The 24790-nt window shown below is 32.3% G+C and overlaps 1 protein-coding gene across 9 annotated transcripts in view; it reads right to left on the reverse strand.

Annotated features, from left to right (window-relative positions):
* OSBPL8 (oxysterol binding protein like 8) overlaps nt 1–24790 on the reverse strand; it is a 146241-nt gene that overhangs the window by 85684 nt on the left and 35767 nt on the right. For 3 of the 9 annotated variants that reach the window (XM_039838885.1, XM_039838883.1, XM_039838884.1), the window contains exons 2-4: nt 21158–21265; nt 10068–10106; nt 4167–4203 (exon numbers count right to left, since the gene is read on the reverse strand). In XM_039838885.1, the coding sequence (XP_039694819.1) occupies nt 4167–4203; nt 10068–10106; nt 21158–21199 (118 nt within the window). In that variant the 5' untranslated portion in view covers nt 21200–21265. Of the gene's footprint in view, nt 1–4166; nt 4204–10067; nt 10107–21157; nt 21266–24790 lie in introns of those variants that run through there. The other 6 variants (XM_039838887.1, XM_039838886.1, XM_039838889.1 and 3 more) reach the window with 4 other exon arrangements.

Consider the following 24790-nt stretch of genomic DNA (forward strand, 5'->3'; position numbering starts at 1 on the left):
TGATATAAGCACTTTGGAAAACAATTTAGAATTGTCTTATAAAATTGAATTTCAGCATACCCTACAGGTCCAACAAGTCCACTCTTAGCTTCATACCTAGAAACACTCTTCTATGTGTGTACCAAGAAATAAGAATAAGAATGTTCATAGCAACACAGTTCATAGTAGCAAAAAACAAAACAATTTAAATATTCATCAATTGAAAATAAAATGGATAACAGTGTTATATGCAGATAATGGAATAGTATGCAGCACTGAAAAGGAAGAGTCCATAGCTATGCCCAATAACAAGGCTGAATCTTGGAAAAAAGATGTTAACTACAAAAAACAAACCCTAGAAGATGACATATATCATGACACCACTTTTATAAAATTAAAAACCAAGCAAACCTTAGTGATACATATGTAATTTAAAAATAACCAAAAAAATCCTATTTTTTTAAAAAAAGCAAAGAATGATAAACAAAATATATAAAATATTCATCATCTCTGGGGGACAAACACAGGAATAGAAGAGAGAAGCAGCACATAGATGGACATGAAGTTTTTTTGTCTGTTGTTTTTTTTTTTTTTTTTTATCGTTCTTTCGGGTATACAGCACAATGGTTAGAGATTTATATAATTTACACAGTGATCCCCCAATTAGTCTAGTACTCATCTGGCTCTATACATAGCCATTACAATATTACTGACTATATTTCCTATGCTGTACACTCCCTATCCCTGTTACTGTTTTGTAACTACTAATTTGTACTTCTTCATCTTTTTCACCGAAACCCTCAACCCTTCTCCCATCTGGCAATCACCAGTTTGTTCTTTGTATCTGAAAGTCTGTTTTTGTTTCATTTGTTCATTTATTTTGTTCCTTAGATTCTACATACAAGTGAGATCATATGGCATTTGTCTTGCTCTGTCTGCCTGCTAGATTCTATCTAAGTCATTGCAAATAGTAAGATTTCATTTTTTATGGCTGATTAACATTCCATTGTATACATGTACTTTAATTTCTTTATCCAGTCATCTATTGATGGGCACTTAGGTTGCTTCCATATTTTGGCTGTTGCGATAGCAGTGAACAGAGGGGTGCATAAATCTTTACAAATTAGTGTTTTGTAAAGATTACTTTACTTTAATTTCTTTATCCAGTCATCTATTGATGGGCACTTAGGTTGCTTCCATATTTTGGCTGTTGCAATAGCAGTAAACAGAGGGGTGCATAAATCTTTACAAATTAGTGTTTTATAAAGATTTTAGTGTTTTTGGTTTTTTTCGGATAAATACTCAGAAGTGCAATTGCTGGGTCAAAAGGTAGTTGTAGTTTTAATTTTTTGAGGAACCTCCAAACTGTTTTCCATAGTGGCTGTACCAATTTGCAATCCCACCAACAGTGTACGAGGGTTCCTTTATCTCCAACACTTGTTTTTTTACATGAGGTATTTTTAAGATTTAAGTTCTTAAGTGGTAAGTGCAACATGTAGTCACTGTATGACTATGCTTTATAATTTACATATGCTACATTTTTTTCATAGTATTAGTACATTTAAAGCTAACTTAAAATACATTATGAGAAGAACTAATAGAATGAAAGCATGCATTAGTATTTCATCAGTAAGATAAAGGTATCTATCTATGTCTTGAATAACTTTACTATATAAAAAAGGAAATAGTCTAAAAAGTGTGAATTTAGTTCTAGTCACCCCTTTGTAACTCCTTATTGAGGTACTACTATTTCTGATGTGATAACCTTGAAGTGAGAGGGTTTGCAGAAATAGCAAAATACATAATATACTTCTTTAGGAAAAACAGAAAACCTTATTTTTCTATTTTGTTTTCTCTCACCCCATTCACAAACATTAACAACTACAAAGACAAAAAACAGAATTGTACAATATTAAAGTCATTTTGATGTCCATCATTTGTACTACAGTGGACTAATGAAATGTAAACTCAAAAAGGGCAGTAACTTTATCTGCATCCCTTGGCATAAAACTGTCAATAAATATTTGCTAAATGACTGAATAGATATTTCATGAAAGAATCATGCATGATATCAGTGTAGTTGCTGACAAAACAATCAACTGCCTCACCTACTAAAGATAACATTACAGTGCCCTCTCCTGGTTGTACTTTGTAGTGGAAGTAAAGTAACCTACTTTGCTATTCATGTTGCTTTATTATCTATCTTAAGTAGAGTAGAAACCAATCACGCTAGAATAATTAATAATAATATAATTAACATAACAGCTGAAACTTCTGAAGAGAATATGATTCTATACTATCGTTCTTTATTTTCTGACTTCAGCTCATCAATATAAAATCTGAAGACGTTTACAAACTTAAAGTCTGGTGTATACCCTTAAACTAAGTGAAAGCTAAGATAAAATGAAGTAATTATTTTAGAGTCATAAATAATTCTAAATTTCCCCTTACAGATGGTATACCTTTTCTTAAATACTTAAATAATTTAAGTATTATAGAAAATTCACTTTCACTCTAACAGATATGTGGTCTCTAGGAAATAATTATATAGTCCCCTTTTAATAGCTGGCAGAGCACATAAAATATAAATTCATCTTGAATATATGTTGTATAATTTTATTTATACATGCTTAAAACACATAACCAGAATAAATTCCTATTCCAAGTAAATATTAAAGACCTGCATTTATAAAACCTAGTTCCTAAAATAGAACCATTTCAACTGATATTAAAATTAAATTCCATTTGTAAAATTCAGCAGTGCCGATCAGTTCACCTTCACCAACATCTAAATATATGAAATAATTAAAACAACTGAAAAATCCATTGAAAATATCTGCCAGGTGTCACAAGTAAGGCTGAACAAGAAAACATAAAAATGTTTTGAGATTTGTATACTTTTTTCTACTTTAAATATTTCTACTATTCTAATAATGCTGACTGTACAATAAACAACATATTTAAAATAGTATGAATTGTTGCAGTTAAAAAAGGAATTAGGATATCACTTTAAATCATCTCTCTTTTCAGAAAAAAATTACATATATATTATAACCGGTTTTAGATATAAATAGCTACTACTCTAGAACATTTTACACCTGAAAGAAACCTTGCCATTTTCTTGCTCAGTCCCCCACTTTAGCCAATGGGGAGGAGGGAAATGAGCCCCAAAGCTGTGAACTGACTTGCAACTGTCAGTTAACTATTTAGAAATAAATACTAAAACTTTCTGAATCAATATAATTCCCACACTGATCTTCAGTAAAGTTAGAATCTTTGTCTGATTCACAATGCAGTAATATTGCAATTATTTGGTTAAACGTCAGTTCAGCAAACTGACAGTTTCACTCTGATTTTTGAAAACCAGTAGAAAACACACTGGACTAGTAACCAATTCTAACTCCCTGGATATTTCAGTTCTTAGCTTCAGGCTTTGCATCTATAAAATTAATGCTTTTTGGGTGACTTCTGAAGTTCTTTTCACATCAGTAATTTTATGATTTTTAATATAAAAGTTGTCCCTGTCACAATGCTTTGACATTATCTATTATTGGGTCTAACTCCCTTGCTAGGCTATAATGATCCTTAAAGGTAAGGCACATGTTTTATTCATTGTGTATCCGCCAAAGCAGCACAGTGTCAGTCAAATAAAAAAAATTTTTTGGACATAAATTTAAAGATTACATCTTCTAAATTCCTAAGTTGAAACATGTTTCACTTATAAAATCCCCAAAGAATAAAAAATTTTTTCATAACCAAATTGTCATATAAAAATTCTGACTGAATAGCATTTCTCATTGTCACATGGCAGTAAATTTCTTAAAAATTCTGACTGAATAGCATTTCTCATTGTCACATGGCAGCAAAGTAGTCTGAGCTATTCTTTGTGATGACTGCAGAAAGGAATACTATGAAGAAGTCCTAAATTATGATTAGGTAATTGGCTAAGTGAATTATCTATCTTTAGATAATCAAGATGTAAATATACAAATACTATCAATCTCAGATGGACACTGACAACAGATTGGGCACTGAATGATTATTTATTTTCTTTACTTTGTATTTCAATGCTTGGAAAGAAAAGCAGAAAATTTAATAATCAAAATAGAAATACATATGCCTTTTATAAGTACACATTAAAATATTATCATGTCTCCAAACATGTCATTCAAACCTTAGCTACTTACTTGATGGCCCAAGGACATCTTTGCTATCACCAAGAAGCTTTTAATGCAGGGTAATTGAGCAGCAAACAAATACAATCCAAACCAGGAAGAAGCAAAATGCATCAGGATTGAAGCAGCAGTGAAACAAAAGGACAAGGAAAATAGCATTAGTTTATAAGTTGAAAGCACATGCACATCAATCCTAATAATCACAATTCACAAGGAATTTCCTTTTCCACACATAACAAGATCCTGGCTTAGGCATTATCAAATAGCTGTTTTATTTTGGAAAATGAAGTCAGAAAGAGAAAAATGAAATCATCCAAGTATTTCGTTTTGAAAATTACTCAAGTTAAAAATTACTTTTATTTATAATTCAAGATATAGGTTAGGAGTGGTAAAAAATATTTAGAAATATATAAGGGACAGCCAAGAGTTATTCATTCTTTACATTTCAGTGGTTTAAAAATACATTATATTCATGCACTTTTAAATATTAGTTCCGCATGCCATGAAAGCACTTAATACTACATAGAAATTCAGGCTGTTTCTTCTACAAAGGAACATTTATGAGTGCTTATTATATGCCAAGCATTGAGCAAAAAGCATTACAAAGACATCAACAAAGCAGAACAATTATTTTCTCAAACGGCAAAAAAAAAAAAAAAGAAACCAAAGAGGAATACTAATTAGAACGATAAATTTTATTCGGACAAAATTTTCTTAGAACCTACTAAATATCAAGCATATCATCTGGAGCTACTGGTCTTTAAGAAGTTAGAAGACCCAATTCTTAAATGAATAATTTGCAATCAACTAAAAAAAAAATTGCTAACCTTTAATAACTATTTTAACTAACATACATTACACTAAATGTCATCTATGGATAAGTGTTTTAGTCTCCCTTGTAGGTACAAAATCCTCAGCTCTCCTTCATTTAAAACACCAACTATGATAACATATCACAACTAAAGTCTAACAACAAAAACAAAAAATTCCCACTGATTACATTATTGCTTGGTCTTATTTAAAGGGAATTGGGGATTCTTAATTGACTATAACCCAAAAAAGGTAACAATTGTTTGCTTTGCGCTTCTGTTGTCTCCTAGGAAAAACTCTTAGCCTTTTTACTTTTCTAAAGTGATAGTTATTTCACAATGCTTGATATTATGTTCTAATGCCTTTTAAAGGTATTTGCTCAGAAATAAATAAAGGCATTTGCTCTATTCATTTTTTTGTTATTGCTCATTTAAGCTCATTCTTCTATAAAATGATTTCAGTTTCACAGGATAAGCGAAAAAAATACATCTTTAGTGACAATGAACTAATTGTGCTCAAGTCCTTATTACCATGTTAGAACAACTAGCAAGCATGTGGGGAGAGATTTAGGTATTTGCAGTAGGCAATCTCTAAAATGGCCCGGTGATTCCCCCACTTCTTGGTGTATAACCCCCGCTCTTTGAGGGTATGCTAGACTTGCTGAAAGTACTTCTAATGAACAGAATGTGGCAGAAGAAAAGGGACGTCACTTCCAAGATTAGATTGTTAAAAAACTAGGACTTCCACCTTGTTTACAGTCTCTGTTCTCTCTTAGATCACCCTGGAGAAAGCCAGCTCTGTTCGCCCCTCACCTCCCAGCCATGAAGAGAAGGAACTAATATCTGCCCGACAACCACTAAGTGAGCTTTGATGTGCATCCCTCACCAAGATCCTCCCCAACCACCGCCCACCCCCACCCCATCCACCTAGTCTAGCTTTCAGATAAGACTGCAGCAGCCCTCCTCTGCAGTAACTTAGCTGAAACCATACAGAGATTCTGAGCCACAGACAACTGGCAAAACTGCTCTTGGATTCCTGACTCAAAGAAACAGTAAGATAATAAATGCTTGTTGTTTTACACTTGATTTTAGGATGATTTGTTATCTATCACCAATAAATAAATAATATTGGAAAACTAAAAGAAGTTAAGAAATTGACAGGGACAACTGCGGAAAACTTTACTAATGCTTTATAGACATCTTCTTTAAAACATCTTCCAGTATGGATAGGGATAATTACTAGTTTCCCTAGATTTACCAGGAACTTCCTAGAGGAAAGCAATGGTTCTAACCATTTGTACCTGGTTGGGAGTATTCAATTTCACAGGGCCAGTCACATTTGGAAATTTTTTAGTTGATCTTCTATTTAGGGTAAAAGATTAAGTTTACTTTCATTGTATAGTTCTGTTATACTCTTCAGTTTTGTTAATTAACAGCACTATGTCAACATCTGTGCAGCTGTACTCTTTGCCTGTTTACTTCTTAGCATATATAGCAACTTCTCAATATCTGCTTCCAATAATGCTGAATTTCAATGTTATATCCTCAAGCATTTATTTATTTGTTCATTTGTTTGTTTATTTTTACGCCTACGGCACCCAGTCTTTCTGGGTCTCCCATCCAAGTACTAACCAGGCCTGACCCTGCTTAGCTTCCTAGATCAGACAAGCTCGGGCTTGTTCAGGATGGCATGGCCCTAGACTCTCAAGCATTTTTGTGTCATATAAACCTGATCCTATTGAAGTAATCCAATATTTTTTTCAGGTTGAGGCACTGAATAATAATCAAAATAAACGACACTGTCTATTCCTATCATTGATCCATCCATCTATCCAAATATTTACTGAGTACCTAATATATATACAGGTATCATTTTAGGCATCATGGGGTACAGTAATAAACAAAGCAGACAAAAATCTTGCTTTCATGTTAGTTCTGTTCTAGTGGGGGAGATGAACAATAACATAATTAAGAAGTAAAAATTTGTTATACATTATATAGTATAAATACTAAGGAAAAAATAAGCAGAGAATGAGGATATACAAAATTTTAGGGAAGAAAGAGTTAAAATTTTAGATAGGGTTGCCTAAGAAGGTTTCGCTACACAGATGACTGAATAAAATGAAGTAAATGACCATAAGAACATAAAGGGAAAGAGTATTCCAGGCAGAGGGAGATCAAGTATAAAGAGGAGTGGTATGGGAGAAAGTTTTTTGAGTGCTCGGAAAATAGGTAAAAGGCCAAAGAGGCTGAAACACAATGCAAGTAGGAGAAGAGTAAGAGATGAAGTCAAAGAAAATGGCTGCCAGATTGTGTAAAACTTTATAGGACCTAGTCAGGGCTTCAGTTTTATTCTGAATGAGATGGGGACCACTGGCTCATTCTAAGAAAAAGAGTGATGTAATCTGTTTTAATAGGTTTGCTCTGGCTGCTATGTTGAGACTAAATTAGAGGGACAAGGGTATAATCAGTTAAAAGTTAGCGCAATAAACTAGGGGAGAGATGAAGGAGACCTGAATCAAGGTGGTAGCAGTGAGGGTGATGAGAAATAGCTGAGTTCTGAATATATTTTTAAGATAGAGCCAAAAGGATTTCTAAATGGACCAAGTACAAGGTAAAAGAAAGATAGAAGAATCAAAATGATGTCACGTATTGAGGTCTGAGCACCTGAAAGGATGGAATTGCCATTATCTGAGATGCAAAAAACAGTAAGAAGAGCTAATTTACAGGAAGAAATGTAAGCAGCCCAGTTTGGGACAGGTGAAGTTTGAAACATCTGTTAGAAAACCAAGTCAAAATGTCAAGTAGGCACTTGGACAAATACATCTGTATAGAGAAAGATTCAGGCTGGTAAGAAATAGTATAAATTACGATAATGTGTGAGAGTTAAGATATATAACCTAATGGCTTAATCACAGTAGATTGCAAAAATGACACAGGATAAAAGAATGGGCACCATAAATCATATAATGAAAGAACAGAACCAAGAATCAAGCTGAAACTCTCCAAAAAAAAGCAGAAACACAATGAAAAATAAGCATGGCTGCAGAAACCTTTCCCAGAAGGATGTGGATACTATAAAGGCACTATATTAAGATACAAGTGAAATCATCCTCCCATTAATATAACTTGCTTGCAAGTTATATTAATGAGAAATGGGATATAAGTAATTGACGATTACATATTAATTTTACCAAGTAACTTACATCACTGAAGTCTTATGCACATGGTTAAACAGAACACTATTAACTTCTTATTCTTAACACTTTAGAACTTGAGTCTAATTTGTGCAGTTTCTTGTTATATAACACATGAATATAGACAATATGAAATAATTAATGTGGAAACACTCCACGCAAGTATGTTGTAAGATATTTAAAAAAGAAAGAAAGAAAAAAGCTAGCCACTCTTCTTGGCTTTTATTAGAAAGCCAAAATACAACTAGAATCTCAAAGAATCCAGAAACTTCTAAGCTTATTCGGAAAAAAAACATTAAGATATGACAGACACATTTTCACTATTTGAGTAATTTATCATGTTAACCGTTATCCCTTAGGCAATGTCCACACAGTCATCTCAATAATTTATCACATAAACAAATTCTCTATTTTGGCTGAAGGTATGAGCTGCAAATAGTAAAATAATAGTAACATTCTAGTATACTATCAATGTACTTTAATTAAAAGCATGAAATACTGCCATTATCTAAATCTTATAAGACTGATTTTAGTCTACAATTCTCAGAAAAAGAACCTTATGCCAAAAATATGTGGTTTTATTTTAATGTACTTCTAAATACTTGCCATGCCATGTATAATTAGCATAAAACTTGTAATCTTTAAGAAATATAAAGGAGTATGTAAAAGTGTATAATCACACCCTTTGTCCTGGGAAACCCCTCAGTCCTAAGCAATCCAGGACAGACGGCCACCCGATAATACAGAAACAATCCCATGAGATCTATACAGTAGCTTGATCCTATTGCCTTTAGCATGGCACCTCCCTCTTAACATACTGATTTGACTTGTCATCTTTTGAGCTTAAGCAAAAACAAAGAGTTTATCAAGCACTAATACGAGTACAATCTAAAAATAAAGTTTCAAATAGGTGGTACCTCTTCCCCCAGTAAAGATCAATTGTACTTGTAGAAGCAATCCTGCTGCAGTTGGCTGTCAGAAGCCACAATTCAGAAGCAAGATTATATACAACATCTCAAGAGTGCTCTATTTAGTATTATCTTTGACCCTCGGAGTAAGAAACTCCAGGAAAGGATATATAATGCAGCTGAGATCTGTTTGTTCTTTCAACAGGAGTTATCACTCTACATTTAAACGACTTTTTCATATTTCTGTAATTGTCTGCAAAATACACACATGCCCATTTTAGTTTTGTGTTTTACAGGAGAGATTTTAAGGGAATATTTTTCTGGGAACTAGAGTTTATCAGTGTTAGAGAGAGAAAATAATCTGGCCAGCCAGGCAGTTATTTAAAAATAACCAAATCACATGTTTGATCCCACTTTTGATTGTACTTCTAGGAATGTATACTAAGGTGATCATCCAAAATGTTCTATAAGATGTGGCCACTGATATGTATCACATCATTTATAATAATCTCAAATAATAATCTATTTAAAAGAGTATTAAATAATATATTCACCCAATGAAATGTTATGTAATCATTAAAGTTTTTATTTACTGAAAAACATCCATTTTATATTAGCTTTTTTAAAAGTTTGTATGACTCTGCTTTTATAAAATTTCATATGTAAGATAGCCACATATGAACACACTTAGGAAAGATGTCGCCAAAATATTAACAGTGATTAGCTTTACAAAGCAGGATTTTATTCATTATATCTTTTGTGTTGTTTAAATATGCCACATTGGTATTATTTTTGTAATCAAAAAAAGATTAAATCTATTTACATTTTGGGAAACTACATATTTTTTTAAACTGACCTTTTCAATCTATATTAGCTACTTCTCATGACAAAATCATCTATGATTAAATACAGTGAACACACATTTTAAGAATCCAACTTGAAATCTTGAAAAAATATTAAAATGTTAACATTTCAAACATAGCACCATATATTACTCACTGTCTCTTGAACTTCAGCAACTTCTGAATATGGCAAGATCTAAAAAAAAAAACAAATTTTCTCAGGAGTGATTTAATCTCATATACCTGAATCTGAATCTAAGGAGCACCCACAGTTTATCAAATGAAGTGGTGCATTAATGTTTTAAGAAGTAGCAAAAAAAAAAAAAAAAAAAGTGCAATTGTAAATTTACACCAGAAACTAAATCATTTAAAAAAATATTGAGGCTTCAGGAAATTCCAGTCAATCTGCTAACCTATGAAGTCCTCTCTGGAATGTTCTAGGGATTTTTCACAGTCCATATCCTCCCTGAATGAATTTAATTCTATCAGCCTTTCACCAAACAAGCCCTCTCCTCCCCTGATTTCTAATACTCCACTGCTTTAGCTTCCCTTCAGTATTTTCCCATCTCTACTTTGTCCTCTCATTCAATAAGTAAGGGGCCATAATCAGTACTCAGCCCGCAACTATTTGCTCTTTTTTCTGTACCTGCTCTTTTCCTGCAGATTCCATTCCTACTCAGTTTATTACCTTTATTTAGACAACTTCCGAGATTTTTCTTCAGACTGAACTTCATTCCAAAACTTCCATTCAAAACATTGCTACCTATATGTTTTGACATTATTGCAAATCAACTTTTGGTCCTAAAATTCTGTTAGCAAAGGAAGGGTTTTAAGTTTGTTTTAGAAAACATCTTTAGGTCAAAAACAGCACTCAGTAGCTTCCCTATGAAACTAGATTCCACACCAATTTGCCTAATTCTTTCAATGGTACGATCTTTCCTTCAATCGCTCAAACCTAAATCCTCGCTTGAGTCATCTGCAAAGAATTTCTTATATGTAGTTCACTGGAACTCCTCCGTTTATTAGTTTAAATTCTCCTCTAGCAGAAAACAAGTCTTGCTCATCCAAAACAAAACATTCTGCACACTTAATATAGAGACACACAAAGAACTAGTATAGACTAGAATCATGAAATATAAGCTCTAAGCCTCACTCTATGATATTCCCTAGGTAAACTTAAATAAATATCTTAAATTTAGTATTCTTATTAGTTCATGAGATGTTACAGCCCTAAAATTCTGTTATACTAACAATTAAACATAGAAAATTCTTTAAGCACAACTCAAGAACATCTTGAGTTGTGCTTAAAGAATATTCATATCATCTTCTACTACTAATGCCCAAATTTCATTGTTAAGAATTCCCCTATCCTTTCTTTTAAATAATTCTGTCCTTCATCGAAAACACTGTTAACAGATTCACCACTAGTTTTCGGTAATGGAGCATGTGTTACATTTCTTCCAGTACTGGTAGTCTCTTGCCATGATCATACCAACCTCCTCCATCAAGGTCTTCACATGCAAGGAAAGGTCAAAATCAATCAACATGTCAACTGTCAGTTATAACTAATGTCGTGAATCTGGTGAGACTTCTAATGAAGTGGTTATAAGAAAAAAAGTTGATTATCTACTGAAAAAATTAAATCTATGACCTTGGACTTTGACCTCATTAACATTCTTCTCTATATCTGACCTAACCATCCATAGTTAACTGGAAAGGTTATGAAATAACAGCACAACAGAAACCATGTTATCACATTACCATCATGCCAGGTTAGGTATGGCAACTGGTTATATGAGATAGCTCACATACATAAATATTTCAGTGTATGATGCTTAATCTTATGACCTATTTAAATAATTTTGATTTTCAGGCTGAAATAAGAGTTTATGTTACTTGGAATTTCATTTTGGTCAATTCTGCACACAGAACATGAGCCTACATCCTATATTTAATCGTGACCAGGATCTGAATTAAAACATACGGACTGCATCACAAATACCTCTTTCCTTCTAGAGTTCTATTCTATTCTGATTAGTATGTTATGTTGTTCAGTATCACGGCACAAACAGGACTGCTAATAATATTACGAAAACATCAACCTCCATGACTCTTAATATCTACCACACATAAAAATACAGTTAGCAACTGCTCTTCATGTCTCAGCAACTACATGGTACCTAAATGCCAAAATATACACCCCAGATAGAAAAGTCAAAATTACAGGAGAAAAAAACTTTTGGTTAAATAAAAGATCACATATTACATACTTTTCAAAGTTTACATTAGGTAATGCGTAGAAAAACTTTAAAGGGATACTTTAAAAGGCTAGGTGTGACATAGATTGGTTTATAACAAACACATTAGCCTTTATCTTCAATAACAAGAATAACAGAATTAGAATATCTGTATTTAAATCCTAACATGACACACTGATTAGCTATATGATCTTAGGAAAATTATCCATCCCTTCAATAGCCTCTAAAACAGAGTAATATATATTTCACAGTATTATGGAGAGTATAAATGAAAAAGTGTGGGAGACAGCAAGACGAGGTCAGGGCACATAATAAATGTGAAAAAATGTTCTCTCTCCACACAAATATAGTGACCCGAACATGGAAAGCAAAGACATCTAGGGAAAAAAGCAAGGTCCAGAAGGGACATTTTTTCTGTTCTTCTACTACTACCCTACGGGTTTTAAATGCCTTTTACCTAGATTACACAACTGCATTTTAACTTGTTCCCTGGGCTAACCACCTCTATTTCTATAGTTCTCAACCTTAGCTGCACAATGAAATCACCTAGGAGACCTTAAAAAGTACTAATGGCTCAGTTTCACCGTCTGAGAATCTTATTCAATAGAACAGGCTGCAGACCGAGCCCTGGATTTTTCTAAACACTCCAGATATCTCTAATATTTAGTTGGTTGCCCCTCCAATATTCCATAATTCTGCTATGATAATTTCCCTAAGCCACAACTCTGAACAGGTTGTTTCTCTGCTCAAAAAAAATTCAATCATTTGGCATTACCTTAAAAACAACAATCCCAAACTATGAAATCTGTTTAATCTGATTCTAACATAGGTGAAGTAAATGATTAAGGTTTGGCCTCTGCAGAAAAAAGGTATCCCAGTTCTGCCACTTACTAGCTGTGTGACCCTGACCAACTTACTTATCTTTCTGTGTTTTCATCCACTAAATGGGGGTAATAATACCATTTCATAGGCTTATGTGAAGCAATTACAAGAGTCTAACTTCAAAGCACTTGGAACAGCTCCTGGCACATGACAGAAATTTATTAAATGTTAGCTTACTTTCTCTAGCCTTATTTTCTACTAATTCCCCTAAATATTGCTTGTGAGACCTAAAACCTGCTCTGAAAATAATCATAAACCTAGCAAGGTACTATGTGCATAGATGTATACTCAATGAAGGTAGGTTAGTCTATTAAACTAAAATGTTTGACCAAAATTAAATTTTGTGTATATATCATATACATATATATCATATAAATACACATACATAAATATGAATTCATATGTACATATATATAAAAATTTGTTCCCTCTCCCAAGCTCTTTCTGGCTCCACTGCTGCTGTTTTCACAATATTAAATCTAACGTGACTTCTGAAGTCACTGTAAGTTAATGAAGATGTACTAAAGTGACTCTGTGGTCTGGATAAAAAGCCTTCATTGCTCTACTCTCACTGGAGAGTTGGACAGATAAAAATTTTCTTGAACTTTTAATTAAATTTTATCTTCATGTACCTCCGACATGCTAAAATAAAATCCTAATCCTTCTCAAAAAACCTTTCTGAGGTTTTATGTAACTCTTATTTTTTTTAAACAGTAGGAAGAAATTTATTTTAAGATTCTAATCCACATAATTTTAATTAAGAGTTAAATGTAGAGCTGTGGGTGTCTTGGCTTTAAATATATCCTAACTAGGTACACCTGCATGTCTTAAAACTAAGAAGAAAACAGCAAATGATAATGCTTATGAAAAATCTTTAATCCATACTTTAAAAAACTGAATGATAGCATTATTTATAGATCCTGAAAGAAAAATAAATCTTTAAAGCTGGTTTTCCTCTAGTCTGGAAAAACAAGTAGCTTTCTACTGGGTAAATGACAATCTATGTATTTGAGAGTTACCTTAATAGTTCTACTTTTGATCATTAAATTGTGGGCATGTCACAGTTGGCAAAGATCTTAACATGAATAAACTGTCCAACAGTGCTGGAATCTCTTTGCAGTCACCACCTCAGCCATTCTACATGCAGAGAACACAAGCCAAAAAAGAAAGTAACCAATTTCTTTTGCAACTGGGAACTGAGTTACTTACTATTAACTAACACCCTCCCCTAAACCCATCCCTAATGATGGATGAGTGGGGAGCAACCTTACAGTAGAAAGATAGTACCACAGATAGAGGAAAGGTCAGGGGGCTGGGATTAGGGAGGGAAATTGGGAGGAATCTTTCTGTGCCCTTTTCTCTTTGTAATAGTGGACAGATCACTGCCCATGCTGTATTTACTACTAGAGCAGAAAATGATTTAATACCAACCAAAGGCATTAAACAGTTTTAAACATTTTTGTTTTTAAACTGTACACATGTTCAGTTGTAGTATGCATGTAAGTACAGGCAAAGAGGCTGACCACTTTCTTCCACTGCCCTTTCTCCCAAATGACCTAAGCGATTAAAACTAAAGAAACAGTTTGCGTTAAAGAACAAAAATACAAAAAAGTCCCCTATGAAATAGAACATATGAATGGAAGGGGCAAATGAGGAATGATAAAGCAATGATTTTAATAAGAGATTCTCTATCCTAAGACATGTATTCCCTACACTGATCAAAAGAGTCCCTGGGCCCCTACCTTTCTATCTAGGAAAGTATGGGACAGGCAGTTAATATTCCTAACAGAATTATTTCCAAGAAAGTAGAAGCTCAAAATAATACCAACCAAAGGCATTAAACAGTTTTAAACATTTTTGTTTTTAAACTGTACACATGTTCAGTTGCAGTATGCATGTAAGTACAGGCAAAAATAATTAATATCTAAGGATCCCAAGTGCTGTGAAAGAAAAATAATTCAACAATCTCAGTAGAAGCAGCAAAAATGAGTGAACCAAACTTATAAAAACTTAAAATAACCATAATAAATATATTCAAAAAGATATAGGGGGATATTGTAAACATGAAGCATAACCAAGCAATCATAAAACAGCTAATAATAGTAGGTATAAAAATATTATGTGAAATAAAGTACACAGCAAGCTTGAACAGCAAAAAAATATATATGTGATACAATAATTAGGGAGCTAGAAGAGAAATGAAGTAATTCAACAAGAAGGCATAAGGAAAGGGAGAGAGAGAAAATATAGAAGAAAAGTTAAGAGATGGAAGATAGAAGCAAATGTGTCACATTCACAAAAAAGGAGACCCAAGAAGAGGGCATGACAGAGTTTTAAAATAAAAAATATATTAAATCTTAAGTAAACCTGAAATCTACACAAAATGGGTAAATTTCTGGAAAAATATGAAAAGCTATAGACTCCCACAACTCTCACCTCCAGACATATATACACAAAACCATAGGCTCAGCTGTATAAGGACTGAAAAAAAAATTATTTGCAGATGAATCAGACAAAATATTGACACTAATAAAAACAAAATAAGTCGGCACTCAACAGATTTCTGTTAAATGTCAACATGAGAAAAGAAACAAACACATAAAACTCCTTGAAGGTATAGTTTATGTCTTAATGCTAGATACAATTATGAAATAGGCAAATTTTATCTCGGTCATCACTCCCTCATTCTAACCCCATCACCTTCTGGGTCTCTCCATGCTTATTAGGTAAGTATAAATTATTCTTCCTTAAAATGTTAGTTGCTGAAGGTTTAAAAGAGCAATTCTCAAACTTCTGAGTCTCCAGATTTCTTTACACTTCTAGAAATTACTGAGAACTCGAAAGAGCTGTTGTTTATGTGGATTATGTTACCTTACATAATGCAAGAGATTTTGTAGATGTGATTAAATTAAGGACCTTGAGATAGGACAGTTATTCTGGATTATCTGAGTGAGCTCGACATAATTACAAGGGTCCTTATGAGAGGTAGGCAAGAAGGTCAGAGTGAGTAGTAGGTGATGTAACAACAAAAGCCAGAGGCTGAAGTGATAGAAGAAAAGGACCATGAACCAATGAATGGATGCAACCTCTAGACACTGATAAAAGCAAGGAAACACATTCTCCCCTCAGATCCTACAGAAGGAACACAACACATTGCTTTTAGACTTCTGAGATCTAGAATTGAAAGATGTTAAATTTGTGTTGTTTCAAGGCACTAAGTGTGTGGTAAATTGTTATAGCAAAAATAGGAAACTAGTATAATGACTAGTGGTAAAATTTAACAGAGAAACCAGTTCAAGTACAATGATTTCAGCTGTCTTTTGAGACACTGAGTTACATATACGTGTTCATGGCAAGGCTGGATGACCAACTATTGGGGAATACCGTAGATAGAATTCTTACATTAGGCAGATCATCGGACTAAAGAATCTCTAAATTTCCCACAAAGACTAAAGGGGAAAAGTAGCCACAGGACTGAGAAGTTTACAAAAGGCTCTGCTGATAGCATAATTATTGTTAAATGAGAAGAAAAGCAAATAGGCCTTTACCAAGGGAATCCTGAATATTTAGGCATTAGCCAAACACTTAACAGGCAGGTCTCAAAGAATATTCAAATAATAGATGAGATATGCACCAAATTTGGTGGCCCTCAAACTCTGACTAAGGCCTATTTGTTATAGATGAGATAAGAAACTTCACAGCCCTTCTCCATCATTGTCACTTTCCAGAGGGTGGAGGGACAGGAATCTATAAAAACCACCAAGTGCCATTGTACAACAATACTGTGAGATTAGTAGTTAGCATGTGGATAATTTATAATTTACTTGCATGCATAACTGTCTTATAGGCCAATTATTGGGAAACTGTACACCAAAAATACTGTCATTACAAATATGCTATGACTAAAAACACACAATATCCTAAATCGATAATGATAATGATGAAGCTAAACTAACAGTATTTATAACAAAAAAAAATAGCAACATCTAAAAACTTGACATTACCAAAAATTAGGGCAATTCCATTAATTTGCATGCCCATATACGCTGTACGATGTTGCTAAATGGTATATATAGTAGCCACACTTCTTAGAATATGATTTAAAGCTTTCAATACACTCTAATAACATAACCAATTTTACTTTATGAGCACTAAATCACAATAATCATGAAAAACTTACTGTAGTAAGTATCTAAAAATCAAAGTTTCAGGAAGTTGGATCATCTCTAGACCCATTAGGAAAACACTCATTTAATACATTCTGAGAATTACTGAACTAAATTATCTCTGCAGTTTCTTTGACTTCAGAAAACCTTTGATTCAAAGTACCCAATTTAAATAGAATCTCAAGAAAGACTTCCTTAATTCAGAACTCCTATTAATACTACAAAGATTCACACATATCCTAAAAACTTTTACTCTCTTCTAAAAAATCATTTATACAATCATTTTTTAATACAACAAAAGATTTTGACCTCTAATAGACCTTATAAAGCAGTTTCCTCTGGTAATAGAAATAATATATAAGATATTCAAAAGATATGACTTTCCTTAAGGTAAGGAACAAATTTTTTTTATCTAAAATGATATTTACTTATTTGGTCTACCTTAATCTACTAATAAAAATGACTCCTACAATTTAAGCATTTCTCAGTGGTTAATTTCTAAAGTGATATAAATTCTGGACCTTTACAAAATATTTTAAGACATATTAAATGTACACTTGTGTCCTGAAGTACATTAGTGCCATGTATAGGATTCAATCCATATTTTTCAGTATTTACCACCTAAGACAAACAACACTACCACAAAAATAGAACTATAGGCAGCTGGAATAATGAATGAGCAAATTAATTTTTAAAAGACAGAAAAGATAATATGTGAAAGAAGAAAATTAAATGAATAGACATCAAATCAAACTGAGTCCAAGCTTTCACAACTTTACATCTAGACTACTATAATAGTATCTTACTTAATATTTTTATCTCTCACTCTTCCCAATCATTTTATATCCTGCTTCTTGATTCATCTTATCCAACCACATAAAAATATTCAATGACATATCATTGCCTACAGAGTTAAGTTCAAAACCCCTGGTCTGGCACTTTAAGATAGAGACCTAAATTTGGTCTCTATCTGCCACATCAATCATTATTCCTGTAAACACCACTCCCTTCAATCTACCTTAATCAATTTTTCTACTTTTTTCCCTGAATAAACCTGGAGCAAGTAATTTCCCATTTAGCCTTGCCTCTTGCTATTATTCTCCCTTCCTAAAATGTTCCTCCTGTTTGTTTCAATCCTATGATCCCTATTACCTGTGCTATTCAAAGTTTACGTTCTCTTAAGAAAGTTTTTCTGACTCCCCCCTCTGTACAGCAACTGCTCAATTTTCACAACTTGTGAACTATGCCTTATGTCCCTCATTTAACACTTATTAAATACTATTGTTTTATCAATCTGCCCCTCTATTTAGTCTTCCCAAAATAAATGTAATTCAGACAGACTTCAATTTATATCTCTCAGTATCCCCTTCATCTGTCTCAGTACTTTGTACAAAGGCTGCATCCAAAAAAAGTTTACTGATAATATTTTAAAAACTACTGCATGCAATAAGATTTTTTAAAAAGACTACTACCTCATAATGACACACTATTTTATATTTTTGAAGAACTTTCTAGTTTTAATAGATCATACTGTCCCTATCAAGTAGGAAGGATGAGTACTTCTGCCTATATATTTTTATTGAAATAGAATATTTGCCTCAATATTTTAGGTAGAAAAATTGAGAATAAGAGAAAGTGTAAAGCCGAAATTACAGAATAGCCTAGGCTTTCTTCAGTGTGTTTTACTGTCTCTCCTGCCTTCTAATTATTTACCTTTTTAGAGAGAAGGCTTAATATTAATACTTACATTAATAACAATAATAGCTTTTATTTATTGGATGTTTACAATGTGTATACCTTTGTAATAGGCACTTTCTAGATATATTACCTCAATTAAAACTCAAAACAACTCTAGGAGGTAAACATCACTATTATTTTTATTTAATTGATAAGGAAACTGGAGGCCTAGAGAATTTAATTATCCAGATCATACAACTAAGCGACAGGGCTCAGATTTTAACATGTAGCCAAATGTCTACAGAGCCCATATTCTCGTCCCACTTACCTTAAATCCAAACAGTAACTAGCTCAGGCCATGCAGTTCAAAGGTGATATTTTATAAATGAGTAACTCAAAAGTAGACCTCAAGATTAGTTTCAAATACAGAATAGTTCAGTAGTTCATACTAAAATTATTGGTATTCTCTCTAAAATGAGCGATTTCACAGAAGAAACTTGATAAACAAGAAGAAAAAGAGTGCTCTTACTGCATTTTAAATAACTTGCTCCAACTCTCAGTATCAACGGAATTTAGGATAAAAAACTATTAAAACTTTATTAATACAGTATAGATATTCTGGTATGGAATTTAATACTATCTACTTAAATACTTATTTTAAAAGGTAACAAATTTTAAGCAATTCTATTCAGAAATACAGATACACAGTCAAAATCTTACTGGCAAAGTAGAGACAGACAGACCTCAGTTCCATCACTTAAGCTGTGAGCTGGTAGAAAAGATAATAAACCTCCCCGAGTCTATATCCCTATCTATAAAAGTAAGAATAAACAAATATGTACTTTTAATGGCTGTTATGAGGATAGTCTGACAAAGTATACACTTAGAAAACAGCAATTGTTATAACTGGCATTTTTATTACCACTAAGAGATTTTATTACCACTAAGAGATTTCAGCTAAAAGAACTTAAATCCATTAGCTTTATTATAGAAAAGTAAACATCATAGTCTAAGACAAAGCTTTAATCTTAACTTTTTTTCTGAAATTATAGTAAAAATAAAATAACCTACCATCAGTTTTCCACTTATAATCATAATAATGTTCATAAATCAAGTTATTTCCATGTCCATTTTATTCTCTAATCATAATAATGTTCATAAATCAAGTTATTTCCATGTCCATTTTATTCTCTACTAAATTTTAAAGTTTAACTTTTTTTTGACCATTTAAGAAACTAAAACAAATTGTGAACCAGAAATTCAAGAAAGGGTGAGACCAAGTTAATGCAGCTAAGCAAAATGACATTTTTCTATCAATCATTAGACCATTCCTTCATTTGAGCCTGAACAAAGGACATTCATTAAGTTAAAATTTACAAACACCTCAATATAATAGTGACTCTCAACTTCATAGCAATGTGAAAGAAAAACTGGCCCCCACATTATTCCAAAAATATAAATTTGTCAAAGAATCTTCTATCTAACAAATCATAGAGCTACTAGCTGACAACATTTTACAGTAGCACCCCTCACTTAGGTAACAGAAATATTCATAATAAAAAATCTATAGACAAATAAATTAATGGAATCGCTCAAAGTACAAAAGAATTGAAACAAAATTATCATGTAACAAAAATTTTTTTTTTACAATAATAAATTATCATTTAATCTACGCTACAGGTAGATTTTATTTTTTACTTATTGGATAAGGTATACTTAATTGCTATCCCTACTTATTTAAGTTCAGAATATAATTCAATCATAATTACAAATCTTTAATTAAATCTTTATACTTTTATAGAAAGAATATATGTGCTCTTAATTCTTAATTCTTAATTATTCTTAATTATTAATTCTTAATTTTTTTAACTGTTTCATTCCCTCTGCCTGCTCACAGCTGCACATGATTTGAGATTTGGAGATGTTTAATTTCCTCAACTTTTAACACCTCCTGATTTCACTAAGACAATAATTTTTGGGGGGAAAACATAAACACAAACTATTATATCGGTATTTCTTATATCTGTGAAGGCAAGAGAAGAGGAAAGGGAGATGAGGCAGAAATATGAGAAAACTGGCTGGGTTATGCTCCAAAAGGATTTTAACTATCTGTAACTTTCATATCATCAGAGGAGTAAAAAGCATTGTTTTAAAATACTTTAAGTTTGTTTTAAATACATTTTAAAATAAAATCATGGCTTACATCATACATTTTACAGCTGTAGATGATAGCTGTATTATTATGCTGTATTTGAACCACTCACCGAAGTTCGGTCAGGTTCTCCATCTGCCAAACTTGCCTCCATAGTGAAAGAAGAAGGTTTATGCTTCTCTTTCCATTAATGTTTAGCCATCCTGTAAATCTGGAAATCCTAAAAGAAGAAAATCATATGTATTAGGACTGGCATAAAATTGTGATAAATGGAAAATAAAGCACTAAGTACATTAGGAGGGAGAATCATTTTAGGCTGAGGTTACTGGGAAATCCAACAATAAAAAAAAAATAATAACAGGTTTTGACATAGCCTTGAAGAACGATTAAAGTTCAGAGAAAAACAAAAGGAGAAAATATTCCAAGTGAAGATAAATAGGAAGAACAAAGTTAAAGACATAAGATGGTCCAAAATTTGAAAAGATGCTTAAATCTGATTTTAATTAATGAAATAAAATTAGATTCTTTTTTTTTTTCATTACACTGGCAAAAACTAAAAAGTGTACTTATATCCAACATTGGTAAGAATGTAGGAAAACTAGTATTCTCATACACTTTTGTGATAAGAATATAAACAAAAACAATTTTTTGGAGGACAATTTAAAATGCATGTGCTTTCATCCAGCAATTTCAAGGCTAGGAATTATCTCATACATATACAAATGCACAAAAATATATAAACACATCCAACAAAGTAATAGATATGATAGGAAAAACTGGAAACAACCTTAATGTCCATAATTAGGAGCTTGCTTAAATTATATTACAGATAAAAAAAGAAATATCATGCAACAATTTTTCAATGAGGTAAATCTGTATACACTAAACTGGAAAGAAGACATATTAAGTGGAAAAGGCAAAAAAACAGGATGTTATATATAAAAGTCTTCATGTTTCTGTATTTTTCAATTTTTACAATGAACATGTATTACTTTTATATCTTTTTATTTTGAAGTCTTAATAAAGTATGTCATCACAAGACTTTTTCATTAGAACTTTTAAATTAACAAACCTCTAAGTGGAACTCCTATAGTAACTATATATATTCAGAAGTCTCTAATATCCTCTCTAATAATTCTTCCTTAAATCAGCTAACAAAACCAAAACCAACACATCAGTAGACAGACTTCTAGTCATTTCTTAGGAGTTTCAAAAAACATTTCTTTTTTTCTGCAAGTATAAAAGGCTGCTTTGGCATCTAAATGTTGGTGAAAATACTTTTTAGTTGGGCTTGCAATTGGGCTTGTCATCTGGTTTCTTTGATATAATCAATAGGATTAGCCCAAGCTAAACTGACTTTCGATTTATGAACCTTATGTACATTTCCTCACTGTATGTGTTACAATGCATGGTAATTATTTGTTCTCATGATCCAAATGTCTTCAAGGACAGAGAGTGTGTTTTATTGATCTGTCTATCCAGCACCAAGTTTATGGCAAATATTTAATAAACATTTGTTAGCACTGAATTAATACTGTCAATTCAGTTATATATATGAATAAATAATAATTCAAAATAGTAGATGGTACAAAAACTATATAGTTATTGCTACAATCCAAGAAAGAGACAATGGTAACAGTAGCAGGGGACATGGTGACTAGTGTTAAATGCTTTAAATATTTTGAACATAGAGTCAAAAAAATTTGTCAGCGAACCAAATATAGGTGTGAATTTCTAAAGAGAAAAGAAATGGGAACCTAGAAGGTTTCTGCCCTAAACAACTGGGAGAATGAAATTGTCATTAACAGATATGGGGTACACTGTGGGAAGTCTTGGAGAGGGAAGGTATGAGTATCAGAATTGCCTTTTGGACATATTCATTTTGAGATACCAGTTAGATATCTGAATAGAGATATCAAGGAAGCAGTTGTACTGGCAGATGTGAGGTTGAGGAGAATGTAAAACCAGAAGTCTGGATGAGATCTCCTTGGGAATCTGTGCAGAAAAAAAAGATGACTGAGTTCAGAAACCTAGGGTATTTCAATATTAAAGGATCAATATAGATGAATCCCAATTTTTGGTTTTCAATTTTCAGAATGACTATTATACAATTACTTTATGTAAAAACAAAATTAGTCTACATACAAAGCAAAGAACACACATAAAAATAAAAATTGAATTATAACATGACATTTAAAAAGGGAACAGGAAAAAGAAAGATCAAATTAAGAGTAAGTGCCCTAAATTCCTCATCTTTGATAACAGGGAGTTAAGAGACACTGCTAATATGTCAAGAAACAAGTTTTTAGTATTTTCTCTGAAGCCAAAGACTAGAACTAAAAATATATAACAAATCTTAGAGAGAGAGAGTGATTGGATGCTTAAGGTAATTAAGCACACTAACTTCCCCATTATTCAGAGGTGAAAGTCGAAAGATGTTTAAAATGATAATAAATCTGGGAATAGAAAAGAAATTAATTAAAACAGCAATTTTTAAAAAATTTAATAGTACGTGGCTCTAGTGAGTAGGTCTGAGGAAAAGAAGGGCAGTCTTTTCTGCCACTTTAATTTTTAAAACATTATGTTGCTTCTATAATCAAAAAAGAATGTCTAGTAATTTTTTTGTAAGAGTACAGTGTATCACAACCCTGAAGACTTGTTTCTCCAAACTGTCAAACTAAAGCTAGGCCTGCATCCTAATTTAAACATAATTGCTAGTTTAATTCAAAGTTTAAAGAAGACTATGTTCCCTCTTTTGTTATCAGTACTCTAGACATTGTCGAGGAACTGGAACATCACCATCTACACATAAACTTACAAAGTTCCTAAAGAAAGTAATTTTCATAAAAAATCTTCTATATTTTGGGCTTAGTTATTTCAGTCACAGAGAAATAAAAGGAGCATCTACTAAGAAAGGCCAACATCTTTACCACATGTTTAATCATAACAACCTTACGATGCTACAACAAGTTGTATAAGATCAGTTTGTGGCTTCCTATTTCATAAGATGGCCCAGAAGTTTTTTAGTTTTTTTGTTAAATACGTACGTAACAAAAACAAACATGCTCAAAAGCAAGAGTGTTTATCAGTGAACATACCACACTTCTAAAGTATAATATCTTATCACTGGAAACTGAATTAAATTCAATAATCTTAATCTCACTGCCAATTTGACCAAAAAAAAAAAAAATCAGATTGCAAATAAGAACTATGTTAAGCTAGTCTAAACTAATCTATAGTATTTAAACTAATCTATAGTATTTAGGTCAAGTCCTAAAGAAAAGCCTAATATAATGAGAAATTATTTTAGACAGTTCCCAAAAAGCAAGCTAGCACCAAAATCTTATTCATAACTAATCTGAAAGAAAAACAAACCTGAGTGATTGCTTGATAAAGCAGTCTGTTTACCCAAATAGATTTCATCAAAATTACTATAAAATAGCACTGTATATATGCTTCCTAGAGTATTATAATATTTTGAGACTTATGAATTATGTTAAGATTCCCTTCATTCTAAAAATAACAATAATGATTTGATGCTAATGGAAGACCAGGAGGCAGGTGAAAAACTGGATACTGATGGGAAATTAGGAAGTGGGATAGGAATGTGCAGGGCAAGTTATCCCTCTGCAGCTGCACAACATGAGGAAGACAGCCAATCAGGGAGACAGAGAGAAGAAAACAGACTTAACTAATCACACCAACTCTTAGAGGATGAAAAGGCTCCACTTATGTGGATTTCTCT

This window comes from Pteropus medius, unplaced genomic scaffold (assembly GCF_902729225.1).
Source record: "Pteropus medius unplaced genomic scaffold, Ma_sr-lr_union100, whole genome shotgun sequence".
NCBI lineage: Eukaryota > Metazoa > Chordata > Mammalia > Chiroptera > Pteropodidae > Pteropus > Pteropus medius.